The following is a 14,335-nucleotide window of genomic DNA, read 5'->3' as shown; positions in this document are numbered from 1 at the left end:
ACACAAGTGCATATAACCTCAAGCAGTGTACGTATGGTATGTGTATGGTATACAGCACAGGTCATATAGCTGGTTATATTCATATGTAGGTCTAATAAGATGTGTGGGAAGAGTAGTGTTAAAAATTTCACAGAAATTTCACATTTCACAGAACTGAAGCGTCACAATTCAGTAGTGCAATAAAGAGGCAGTACATGTGTGATCAACTACATATACATCATTTACTAATAAATACATTAATAGCCAGCTGGGAGTGTAATTACTATGTCTGTTATTATTCTTAATACTAGTGTTCTTCAATACCATACTCAACAACAGTAAAAGTGACGCTTCATGTTTTAATACCCTATTACAACATATTTATCTCTATGAAATATTTTTAAATTTACTGCTGTGTCCCTACAAGGATGGGGTGCAATTCAGCAAAATGTCACCGTGCTTTGGGAAAAAAAAAATTAATTTAAGATTGAATTAGCAAAGATGAATGTAAGTTCTTTAAACTTGAATTTCAGGTGGTAAAATACAATGTCAAATACAAAAATTACATTCAGTAATACAAGCTGAGAAATATAAATTGTGAAGTATAAATTCATTTCTTTTCAGCACTGATACCACTTCATCGACAGGCTTTGATTTCAGCCAGTTGTGTGTTATGCGCATGCTTGTGCAAAACTTGAACATTTGGCTATACGCTTTCAATTTGGTCTGAACTTTGTATTATTTGAGCTGTAGTTTTTTCTATTTGACCGTGTCAATACAAACAGGAAAATCTAATTTGAAGCAGTTATACCTGAGTGTGTTTGTGGACAGAGCTACATAATGTGGAGGCTGCAGAAGCATTATAAATTTGACACTGACCTGAAAAGAGGCCCCTCAATGCTCAATGCCCCTCTCACCCACAGTACACAGAAGCCTTTTAGTGAGTGTGTGAGAGCGAGATGGAGGAAAAGGCGGCATGCTTCTGATCTTGCCTGTAATGAGTTGCAGAAGGAGTGAGAGTGCAAGGGTCACATGATTTTAGGACAAACCAATAAAGTTTCCATTAACTTCTTAAGACTTAAGTGCTGCATTGTTATCTGCTAGGCAGAAGTTGCAAACAGACCGCCATCATAAACCCACACCCCTAAAGCTTATCCCGGAAGTCTCCACACTGGCTCTCTGACCGAAGCAACAGATTCTCATATGATTCAACCCCCCGACTTCTATCCCAGCTTCCTGTTCTGCAGCAAAGTCTGCCCTGCCACTGGTGATGCCCTTCATCAAATTTGAGCATATGAATAATGCACCACAGCCAACAATGGAAGTAAAAATAATATAGCTGCAAGCAGTGGTTATGGAGGTTGAGCACAAGCAAAATATATTTCTAGTTGTATTAAGCTATTAAGACATAGTTACTTGTAAAGTGAGAAACATTCAAAGCACTTCTTTTTAACTAACAAAATACGGACCTAGTAAGGTAGACAGATAGCTAGCTATTAAGGGCATAACATCAATTTTGGGAAATAGTACTAGGAGTGGAGAAATGTAATATTAGTGCCTATGTAGCTAATAGTTATGCATAAAAGGGTTTAATAAGTGAATAGTGTGATTGTGTTACAGCTGTTGATACTGTGAAACAGCATTAACCAGCTGACAGAATTGTGTTGAGATGAATGTGTTAAATGAGTCTGAAAGCATAATCAGGGGTACTAAAACTGGGATTTCAATAGGGCAGGCTAGCCTGTCAAGTGGTCTGTAATATGCAGCTCTGTTTATGAGCTTGTATGATTCTGAACAGGCTGGTGTCAATAAAAGAATGTATTGGATATATTGCCTTTGAACTCAATGCAACAGTATTTTATCAAGTGGGTTAGCGTGCTATGGCGAATCACTTTTAATGTATTAATATTAGACGCAGCTGTGAACGCAGCTTGCAACTAGCTACATGTAGGTGGCTGACAAGCTCACGCTCATTTTAAGGGACTGAATGCTAGTTCTGCCAGACTGCATCTGGCCCCCATATTGCTAATTAATGGACACTGGGAGTCATGTGACCTACACTGTCATTTTGCAAGATGCAGTTTGCGAATGTACCACATGACGTAATTCTTACACTGAAAATGAGAAATGCAATTCTAAGTTGTTTTTTGTTTTGTTTGTTTTTTTTTTTTTCTGACGTTACATGGCTAAAATAGTAAAATGATTTAGTTACCAGGTTTATCAGGTAGTTTTGATGAATAGGAAAGATGGCATCTATTTTTTTTTTAAAGCCTTCTGAAATGGAATCGTGTTTGCATCCTTAGTAGATGTACCTTTAGAACTGTAGGGAATCCCAACTCTCAATAACAAAGACACTTCCTGGCCTTCACAAATGATCGTGAATCAGAAAAAGATACGTTTGGATTTTGGGTGGGAAACGTGATCTTCATTCTTTTGTCAAACTAACCAAAGCACTGTTATGCCTTCTTTACCTTGTAATTGGCTGCAATGAACCAATGTGGCTCTAGACTGAATGTGGTGAAACTACTGGTAAGCACAATCCGAGATACCAGACAATCAGCAATGATGTCAAACAGTAAGAAAATTAAGATGGCAAATCAGAAAAATATCAAAAGGAGAAAAGTCCAACTGTCCACATCCGGGCATTCATGGGCTGTATGGGATTCTTTCCACAATGTGAGTGTTTAAATGAAGTTAGATGCTTGTAATAAGTCAGACCTCAGGGTCGTTGGTGTAGGAGACCCTGAAATGGCTTAACTGTTGGTGCTGTATAGGTATGGGGTATGCTCTGCCAACCCATAATTTATCATATGATACACCTGTCTGTATGCGCTATGCCCTCCACAGTTTAGCAGATGGCATACCTGGCATCACAATTAAACTCATGTGACTTTCGATATATGTGTTTCCATAGGCTTAATTGCTTTTGGCTTTATTGTAATGATAGTATTCCATATGAATTGCATTGAGCATAACATCTAATAGCAAGTTAACTTACCTGCTATGATCAAGAAAATAAAAATCAGTATATAATTCTGTGGGAATTAGGATCTGGAAGAACTAGAACACTAGAAATTAACATTGTTTACGAACTTCCATGGAACATTCTAGGAAGCAAAAGTTGTGAGCTGGGGGTGCATTTATTTCAGTTGATAGAATGCAGACATCGCATTATTTTAGGTCGTGAGACTCCATTTTCTCTTAATTAGAGACAAGACGACTTGACTTGCTGTATGAACAACAAAAAACCCTCAAAACATTGCTACGGGTTAGATACAATCTAAAGATAGCGGAACCAGAATAAGAATCAATTCAAATTCCAAAACACATTTCGTCATCGATTCCAGGCAATTTTCCTATCTTTTGAAAATGTCGGGGACAGCATCTAGCACGATTGAATAATACGAATTGCAAAAGTACTCATCATATTTAGATGAGAGAAACCAGTAAGAAAAACATATTTGGGAAAAAATTGGGGAAAATTAACATAGGCTATGTTGCTGTAATAAAGGCGTTCCTATAAAAGTGTTACCTGATACAGAACATCGCTATTTCATAATAATAATAACAATAATAATAATAATAATAATAACATAGGAAGAAAAAGAATAATAATAATAAGAAGAAGGAATGCCTATGGTAACACTGCATCATTAAGTTGCCTTTTAGGAAAATTTAGGAATATCGAAATCAGCAACGTTAACAGATCGCACCATTATCTTATGTAAAAACAATGTTGCACACTGCGTTCATGACAAAATATTAACTACATTGAATGTTATTCATTGACTTTTTAAGCCCGGGATGCCTTACATTATTCCTTAATCTATCCGCAATAAAGTCAGGTGTGTAACACTGAAAGTGGAGAAGACTCTAAAACAAGTCAGCTGGTGCTTCAGACGGAGGCTCACAATTCAGCGCTGTCGTCAAATCTCTGACGATTTACTTAAGACATGAAAACATTACAAGACTGTCAAAACCCCATGTGAAACTACTCACGAACCAGCGAAACAATGACAATTACTTTCTGCCACAACAGCCTTTTACCTGCGTAAAAGTGATATTACAGCGCACATTCTTGCCCGATTTCCATAAGGGGAAAAGGAAAATAACGCTCTAAAAAGCTGTGTAGCATATGCAAGGTGTGGATTTTTTTTTTTTTTTTGTAAAAGCCGTGTTTACATTGGAAGTTCCTAGACCATTGATTCATTAATTCGGTCGCATAATATAATAGGCCTACCAATATTCGAGCCCTTCCTCTTGTAACATGTTTGCGTTGTAATTAAACTAATGGTCTTTTCTGTGCAGTACAATGGTTTTCTTCTTTTTGATACGTGCTGGGGTTGTGTGTGTACATGTATATATACACACAATAGAAGTGCTACTGTCGTGTATTAAAAACAGTGCTGTTATTACAACCAACAATGAGGGTAGTAAACGAACATGAAAAGTAATGTGTTAGGATAATTGTGCTCCCATACTTCGGCCGGAGAAAATTTATTTTTTCTTCATTTTCTCGCCATAGTTGAGACTCTCTACATGTGCTGCCTCGGGTTTCGCTCTTTGAATGGCGTTTCAATAGTGGAATGTTACTAATAGGCTTGTTAAGAAACCTATTAATCAATTGTCCTTTCAATTAAATCAATAGTTCGCAGGTGGTGCACCCGGAATTGCGCGCAGCGTACACAAACCTGATTCTTTTGATAATCGTGATTTGTATTTGGGATAAAAGTATTTGTAGTCAAAACACAGTGCGACCACTGTTTTGTCCGTTTTGTTAGCCCTTTGCAAACCAGCAGTATTATGCTGAGAAGTCTGTCCTCTTGCGCCCCCGCCTGTTCCGCCAGATGCAGTAATGGTTGTCAGGCGACAGCATCTCCCACTGATGTCTTTCAAATGGGATACGCCAGATCGCTTTTGATTAACAGTAAAACCTTTTACCTCTGCTACTTCAATTTTTTCACTGTCTGTGAACAATATTAAAGGTAATGGAGTATATGGATTCAGTAGGAACCAAGTGAAACACCTAAAATAAATTTAGGCTGCCAACTACAAGATTATCTTGAGTGACTCCGCTTACTCGCTGAGGGTTGTGTCTAGGTGTGTGTGTGTGTGTGTGTGTGTGTGTGTGTGTGTGTGTGTGAGAGAGAGAGAGACAGAGACAGAGAGAGAGACTGAGAGAGAGAGAGAGTGAGAGAGAAAGAGAGAGAGAGAGAAAGAAAGAAAGAAAAAGAAAGAGACTGAATCCATTTTTTGGCAAAATTTTGCGGTCTGCATTGGCGGGAACTAAACAAAAAGTTATGTGTCTGTTTACAAAATTACGACGTTTGCACAATTTATTGCTGTTGCTCCTGGATTCCACTCTTTGAATTGTACATAAACTCTGTCTGGGTTCAGTTCGTTGTGATATTGATTTAAATTCCAACAGACACGATGATAGTCCTGTTCTGAGTCTGGAAAAGTCTTAAATGTGAATTAAAATTAACTTGTCACTATTTCAGGTCCAACACCGAGATAAATGTAAATTAGTCAAGGGAACCTGAGCATAAACGAAAAATTATGTTTCCATGACGACAATCTTTACCAGTTTCTAATTTCATTGACCAGTGCAGACAAAATAGGTTAGCTAAAAAGAAAATTAAAATGGTATGACAGATAAGATCAACGCGCTTTGGGTTGACTTAATCGCCCCTTAGTTTATACAGCAGTGTGCTTCACTTTTACTTGGGTAAACACTTTCAATCCTTCCCAAACGCTGATATTTTCGAAGCTGTTATGTTGCTCCATAGAGGGCAGATGACTGTATCTAAATTCTTGGCAATTTGGGCCTAACATAAAATTGTGCACTAAATTAAACAAACACAATCTGTACAATTCTTGACACAATGACCTGTTTGACTTGTTGCTGTTTCACAATAACCATTTAACTATTTTACTCCAACAGAAACATAAGCAATATTAAGTTTTTCTTCAAAAGTCAAAGATACCCAGGAGAAGTGAATGTCATATAACTAATGTCATTTGCGCTGTGCCCATAGCATTGTCCTTCATGCCAGCACAGTATTGCCTTGCATGTATCATATTGTATGTTTTCCTTTTTCGTAAGAGCTAGTTTCCATGCTGCTATTTCGTATTTAATCTTTTTTTATTTTTTTTTACCTTGAAACATAGTCCTCATGTGTTTTGCACAGCTTGTTTGTGCTGTATATAATTATGCATGTATTATTAAAACTGAGTAAATGAAAGAACAATGCAGTTAAACAAATTACATTAAATGTGTTTTTGAGGTCAATACAAAAATACATTATGGTTGAATCGAAACAAGTTTAAAGTTAGTTTTCAACGTGCGTGAAGAACAGTTAGCAAGAATGCTATATTGCATACATATTTTCTTCTCGGACTAATAAGCTGATTCAAAGTAACCACATAGCCACACGGTTCCTGAACCTTGAATAATGGTTGTAGGCAATTGTTTCTTTTCACTTATGCAATATTGTATATTTGGCAGTGTAAAATGAATGAAAAATGATGTTCAAGTACATAAAATAACTCCCTTAAACATGAAGGACGACCCGCCTTAGGATAACCTTGATTAGGTTAACAGTTCTGAAAGGAAGACAATTAAATAACGAATAAAAAACATTGCGTACCTTACCCTTTTTATTGTAAGTGACAAAAACATTTTAAATATTGTAATATCAAACTGCAGTTCTCTTTAAATGAATTGATCCAGAATTTTGGTGTTTTAGTCATAAATACAAACGTTTGTGTAGTTTTTGCAGAAATACGCCGCGACTGTGAGTGTACAAGAAATTGAAAAAAATATTTAAAAGAGAAATAAAAAAATTAAACACTATAAAACAGCTTCTCAGCAAACTGAAAAAAACGGAAATTACAGGATTATATTGTCCTCGTTTTGAGGTAGCCTAATGAAGTAAAATATAGACGGATAGATAGATAGATAGATAGATAGATAGATAGATAGATAGATAGGTAGATAGATAGATACATACATACATACATACATACATATACATATACATATACGTACATACATGCATACCTACATAGCCTACCTCAGTCACAGAGTAGCGTGAGTGTTTCTAGTATCGTTAAAATATGGCGTGACCAGAACCTTTTGTCGATGTTATATGAAAGACAATGTTATATTGCATGAGTCGAGCTGTTAAATCATCAGTTACAGGTGGCTAGAATTTGTGCCATGGCAATACCTGAACGGTGGGAGCTGTTGAGGTTAGCGATTTGTGAACTGAGGGACACTTTTGTGTCACATTTTATGTCAGCACTAACACGTGATGTTCAAACTGGAAGATGCTGTGCTATGTAGCTATGCTATTCATCATTATTTAAAATAAAATTGCTTACTATTTCACATTTTATACGTTCAATGACCGAATTCTACAAAAGAGTTTACTACATCTAAAACTGAACAATATCCAGAATCAATCAATCTATTCAACCCATTCTATTGATTGGGTCCATCATATTTAATCTCATATGCGATTATTTTAATTGTGACGACAACGATAACACAAAGTGAACGGTTCTGAGGTCACCAAAGGTATAGCGATTCATGTCAAAATTACATTCTCATTGGTTGTGTTACATGGTTATAAATCTGTAATAAAAATAGATGCTGTCCATATAATTCCATGGTGTGCTGTTCTCAACGAAACATATTACCTCTCAACTCCTATGGTGGTGAGAAATCTAACGCCATACACAGTGCATAAAACGGTTCATATTATTACATTTATACCGTCTTTGGTAGTGTTTTAAACTAAGTGTGGTCATTAGACGGGTTGAGTGTAGATTCCTCTTATCATGCAACCCGAAGACAGGGACACGTGCAGAAATTAGGTAACTAACTTAGCATAGACTGGAAACGGATCCTCGGTATTTTAGAGATAATAGTTCATGTTAATAATTATGTTAGCCTTTCATTAGTTTACGTGATGTCAGTGCTTTATTATGACGCGCCATACTTACAGTTAATACATGTTCATTTCAATCTTATAATGCATTTCATTAATCTTGAGCATACGTTGATAATTGTACGTCATCTGATTAGAAATGAGCGATGAGCCACTTTGAAGTATGATCTGAGGTCAAGTCAAATTGTGCCATCGCCTCCATCCAAATTAATTCTGTTGACTGTTAAAATGACATTTGTTTGGCAACAATTTACATCGTTCGTTAACGAATAATTTCTGTGAACATAAAACATAAATTGGAATTTAATTTGATGAAATTATAACCCTAATAAACATGCTACTGCAGCCATTTCTATGTGAGCTGTGATGCTGTTCACTTGAATTTGGCCAGCTTCGCAGCAATGCAGCGGTAGTCTGTGACCGCAATGAAAGGGTCGATCAAGGAAAGACCAGTTTTGACAGTCAACAGGCCCGTTAATGCGTGAAGTAAGTACATTAATATGCGAATAGACAAAGATTAGATGCAGATTTTCGTCTGAAGTACGACAACGTTGCATTTCATATGATCACATACTGTATTCATCATGTTTCAAATACACTAAAATATCTATTTGAAACCATTTACAAGATAGAATATTATATTTTAGACAAAAGGATTCATCTAGCCTACCTAACTGTTCAATCATGTTACACCTATACACAGAGGCCAGGACAATTTTAAAGCACTACTTATAGCGACATATTTTGTTCATCTTTCCTTTTGAAATTAAACGAAAAACTAAATGCGGCATTGATTCTGTTACCTAATCCACGTGTATGTAAAGCTTTAGTGACAGCCCGTTGAATCGACCTCATACAAGTCATTATTCAACACAACATTCATAACTCATCATGTAAGTCATCACAGAAGTACCACTGCCTCAGTTTCGTTATTGAAAGTCCATATCCCTTGGATATTATCGCCCCCTGTATAGTCATTAAATAATTGTAATATTTCGAGCCAATTTCTCTTATTTTCGCTGATATTATGCCATGGATCAGGAAATATATTTAATTTTATTATTGTCCCACCAAATGTTGATACAAACATTAGCTATGGCAAAAGTTCCATCTTAAGTGTATAACACTAATCAAAATAAAATGCATTCTATTATGATTCTGATGGGTTACACAAGTCTCGGTATAACCTATACTTAGTGATTTGAATTTTGCTATCCGCTTAAAGAAATAATAATAATAATAAAAAGATTTGAAAAATCAAAGTAAATCTAAGTAACCAGTATTTATTGAATATTTCCTGGATTTACAGCAATAGGAAGCGCGTACGGTTGATAAGAAATTTTCTTTTCATTTAATTTGGAGTTTTACAGGCCATTGTGGGGATGTGTAACGCGGAACACCTTCATCTACAGCTACTTGATTATTTTAGACCTTGGCCCAATGCGAACCATTGGGGCAACCGCTGACACCAGATAGGCCTCGCCTGCTTGTGTCAATGGCGATAGTTCTACTTTGCACTCATTTACGCCCACACTAAAGGGTTGAGTAAGTCGGGCATCAATATTTTTTGTTTGTTGATATCTTGTTAGCTTTAATTTCGATCTCTTCCCTTTATATTTTTGTCCAAGAACGGACGTTACGTAATCATTATTTACGATGAATAGATAATATATTGCCAATGTTATGTTAGGTGACTGTTAAGGGTGGCTCATGTATTTTAAACAGCTGACTTTTCTTCTTGGAAAGAACTTATAATTAATGGCCATTCTGCTGAAATACTTTTGCGAGCACTTTTAATACATCTATATCTATATCTAAATTTAGATCTTATCTATATTTAGATAAGTTTAGAATCCTGAAGCTGCGTGTTCCTGAACGGCGGGCAACGAGTGAACTCCATTTATATCTGACGTCCTCTGCACGCGCTCACTTGTTTTGTATTCACCAAACGCATATCTTTACTTAAGATGGAATTTGAAAGTATTGTTTTTCAATATATTCCTAATCCTGTGCTGAACTGCTTAAATGGTAGCTTTAAAGGAAGTATCATAAATCTCATTTTCAATATTTAGACATAATCAAATACAGTACACAGATTCACATTTTAAACAAGCTATATCTTTCTATGTACACATATATGTATGTAAGTAAAAAAGACGCTTGGCAAAACAAAAAACAAAAACAACAACCATACTGGCACACCGGTAGTCTACTGCTGTTACAGTTATATCAGTATCTTGGAGTAGATTTAATACTCAATATTACACTGTGACATTAGGGTCTACGTCAAAACGGTAACTCACCGGTACTGGAACAAAATTAATTTCGACTTCAATGAAGTTTTATTTTTGTCGCTTTTTTGATTCCTTTCGTTCTGAAGAAGAAAAAGCATAAAATGTACATAGTGACAGGGTTCTGTTACCTTCGTTATTGTGTATGCTACATGCTGAGAGGTGTGCATCATCTCTCAATGTATTTTAAGCCTGTAGTAAGTGAAAGTGACATTTATCTCTACAGATGAAATTAATTAAAATGGCAAATACCTGAAATACAAGAAAAAGAAAATAAAACCGTTTTGAAACCGTTGCCTGAGTTGATGAGGACCCCACTATCTTTGTGAAATTCAGTGAACTGAGGCCTATGAGACTACTATCAAAATGCATACAAACTGAATGCCATATATTTGCTAAATACGAAGAAGGGAAATGAACAGAACGATCAGAAAGGACAAATTCAATTACGAAAAGACGTTGCTCCTTGTTGTCTAAAATTACAGCATTGCAAGGGATAGCATTGTTTATATTCTGTTGCCTCGGGAAATTCTTTCTATCAGAAAAACTGATCGTTGTTGTCGAATGCTTTATTTTCTGTTTGTTTTTTCCTCTCCCTTGAGTCTAAAGTAAGTCTATGTACAGGCCAGCATTTTATTTGCCCACATATTACCTTTGGAAAGGAGCCACGTCGGTAAACACAAGCATGCAGACCGGATGCCCCCAACGCTTTTATCTGCAAGGCGTCTTTCAGCGATTACATCATTTTCACACCTCTGCGATAGAACTTGCACACACTCCGTAACGGCAAATACACGAAAGTATTCCTCGCAAATCTGAAAAACAGAAGAAAAACGAGATATAAACAGATGACAAAGATACGGTAAAACGACATTAAAATTCACCAAAGACGCCAAGAGGGCAGTGAAAATGTTTTTTTCCCCTCACCATCCCGCAGAGGAATTCAGACCAGACCGTCAAAGTTTGAATGACAACAACCTCTTTGGCTAGACTGCAACTTTCAACTTGACCTTGGCCTCGAGCCCTGTCTAACCCGTATGTAAAACAGCCCTTGCCAAATTGTGGGCTGCTTTCGGTCTTTACATATTGCAAATACCGGATTCTACAAGGACTGAGAAATGTTACTTTGTCCAATTACCACAAAATGCTGATTTGTGGGAATGCGTTTACCGTTTTGCATCCAGCCTTTTAAAGCATTCTGCTTTCGGCGTGTTGAAGGTTTAGCGCGCTCTGAAACCAATTGTTCAAATAACAGTGACTAGCATTTCCTATTACAGGATACAAACCAATAAAAGCTGAATGCTGTGTGAATCATGCACTGTGGAAGACATCCCAGTCCATATCTTTGTCATAATACGCCCCTAAATCACAAGCCCAATTATGAATTATATGTTAAAAGTCATTCAAGACAAATAACTTTTAACTAGTGGACCCATTCAAGACACTACAAGTGGCAATTAAGTGTAAAACTCGTTTAAGCCGGTATTATTACTTTTGCCACATATACATTTGTTGTTATTGTTGTATATTTAACCAATACATTGTCTTAGCTGAATATTCGAGTACGTTGTTATTTGTATGCATTGTCTAGGCTAAGAAACGTAGAAATTTTGATTATTGTTATCATCAGTGATCAGTGATCCGCTATATTTCGGGGTTGGTTGGTGCATAATGTATGCTATTAATATCTCAATACGTTGCGGTCAAATAGGCATTTCATTCTTGTTGCAGAAATTGTAATAATACTCAATTTGTATTATGTCTTCTCCGTGCAAGGAAAAGCATATAAAATCATGGGGCGATTTTAAAAATCCTTTCACACACCAAACCTCTTCCATAAGAACGATTTTGTCTATTTTGGAAATTACATTACATTACATTACAGTCATTGATACTTGGATTTTATCTGAATGTACGTCTTCCGTAGGAATTATTTTTTGTTTGTTAAAAATGCTTTAGTTCTACATACTTATACTTTTCAATACAAATCCGCCTATGTAATAAATGAGGATATCCTTGAGATGCGGAAAAGATTTACATAACAAAATTTCGGCCTTATAGAGTTAAACAGGAATTATGATTACTTAAGTCTCATGATTACATCAAAGAATAGATAGTTGCAATCTTCTGACATTACATTAAATGCAAGCACATTTTAGCACTATTGCACAAGCCAGACCCTTAGATAGGCACGGTCATCTTACGACACCGCATTTTGTACATTTGATTGTCTGAGTTTGAGACGTTTATCGTCTTCTTTGCATATCACGTGCCTCCCACCAGCCAATAATCACACGGCTGTGGTGCGCACGGTAGCGTCAGTGTCGGTTACTCTCAGATTCAGTATCTCTTTTTTCAGTCTTGGGGCTTTTTAAAAAGAGCTAGTAGTCTCAATGTCGGACGTGCTATGACAGCGTCATTGCTTCTCCATTCCCGCTGGATTGACCCGGTGATGTTTCTTTACGACAACGGTTTAGATGAAGTGAACAAAAATATGGAAGGATTTGCGGGAGGCAATTTTGCTGCAAACCAGTGCAGGAATCTGATGGCGCATCCGGCATCCCTGGCTCCGAGCGCTACTTACACGTCGAGTGAGGTGCCAGCGGCTGGCATGGGCGAACCTGTCAAACAGTGCAGCCCCTGTTCGGCCGCGCAGAGTTCTACCAGCGCCTCTCTACCCTATGGCTATTTTGGCAGCAGCTACTATCCGTGTAGGATGTCACACCACAGCAACATTAAGTCGTGCGCGCAGCCTTCTTCATATGCAGAGAAGTACATGGACACATCCGTCTCTGGGGAGGAATTCACCTCCAGAGCCAAGGAATTCGCCTTCTATCAAGGCTACGCCACCGGCCCTTACCAACCTGTACCCAGCTATTTGGACATGCCTGTTGTGCCCACCATGAGTGGTCCCGCAGAGCCCAGACACGAGTCTCTCTTGCCCATGGAAAGTTACCAACCGTGGGCAATCACCAACGGGTGGAACAGTCAAGTTTACTGCGCTAAGGACCAGGCGCAGCCCAACCATATGTGGAAGTCGTCAATCCAAGGTACAATGGGATGTGGCCTCGAATTTATGCGCGAATGATATAGCATTAACCGTATATGGATTCGAGCTTGAGAATAATGTGTACTATGCTCAGAACTAAGCTAGCCGCGAAAGTTTCATTTTAAATTTTAATGGGAAGCAGAGCACATCAGTTATATAAAGGCTTATACCGCGATACCACGCTTACTTGGCTTTACCGCAGTTACGTTTTGCACTACAGTACATCCTATTCAATGTTACGCAAACGATCAAAATATCAACAGAATATTGAAGTGGGTAATATTTAACTGGAAGCCGCATGTCTAAGAATAGAAATTCGTTAGAATGTATTCACATCTAGACAGTTTTAAGACGCGTAGGGATAAACAATGTTTTTTCTCCTTTCTTGTTCAGAGGCAGTGTCTCACGCTGGAGAAGGCAGCTCTATTCGACGTGGAAGAAAGAAACGCGTGCCATACACGAAGGTACAGCTGAAGGAACTGGAGCGGGAGTACGCCACTAATAAATTCATTACAAAGGACAAGCGAAGGCGGATATCCTCACAGACAAACTTGACCGAGCGACAAGTCACAATATGGTTTCAGAACAGGCGAGTAAAAGAGAAGAAAGTTGTCAACAAATTCAAGAACACCAGTTAGCTTTGACGAGAACAAAATAAAAACAATCAAATATAAAGCTGACGTGAAAAAAACACGAACATCAAACTTCTTATGACTTATCATAGACTTGTCTTAATCCACCACTCATCTTGAGTGGATTGTAAAATTGGAGTTGTACTCGTTATGATATGTTGGTGAATCCACACGTTCTCTCGGGTCTGAAACGAAAATGGGACACGTTAGACCACCATCTTGTTAAACATTACTACACAGAAGCATCGTTGGTCCGATTGGCATCTGTGTGATCCACAGAGCACCCAGTAAGAGATTTTCAGTAAAATGCGAATATGTAAGGTATGCTTAGAATGCTCAGGAAACGAAGATGTATCAAATGTGTATTTAAACATTTTATCATTGTCATTATTATTTAAAAAGGCACTACATAGTAAAGAAGAAATTGCA

At 37.3% G+C, this 14,335-nt stretch overlaps 1 protein-coding gene across 1 annotated transcript; it reads left to right on the top strand.

The window, feature by feature from the left end:
• The first annotated feature begins 12,632 nt into the window (after positions 1-12,632).
• On the top strand, positions 12,633-13,912 carry hoxa13b (homeobox A13b). Its single transcript, XM_036539496.1, has 2 exons — positions 12,633-13,275; positions 13,668-13,912. Exons 1-2 carry the CDS (start codon positions 12,633-12,635, stop codon positions 13,910-13,912), a joined length of 888 nt encoding a protein of 295 aa, XP_036395389.1.
• The last annotated feature ends 423 nt before the right edge of the window (positions 13,913-14,335 follow it).

The sequence above is a fragment of the Megalops cyprinoides genome, chromosome 10 (assembly GCF_013368585.1).
Source record: "Megalops cyprinoides isolate fMegCyp1 chromosome 10, fMegCyp1.pri, whole genome shotgun sequence".
In the NCBI taxonomy this organism is placed as follows: domain Eukaryota; kingdom Metazoa; phylum Chordata; class Actinopteri; order Elopiformes; family Megalopidae; genus Megalops; species Megalops cyprinoides.
Note: the sequence above shows the minus strand (reverse complement) of the source record. Positions and strands in the feature narration are given on the sequence as shown.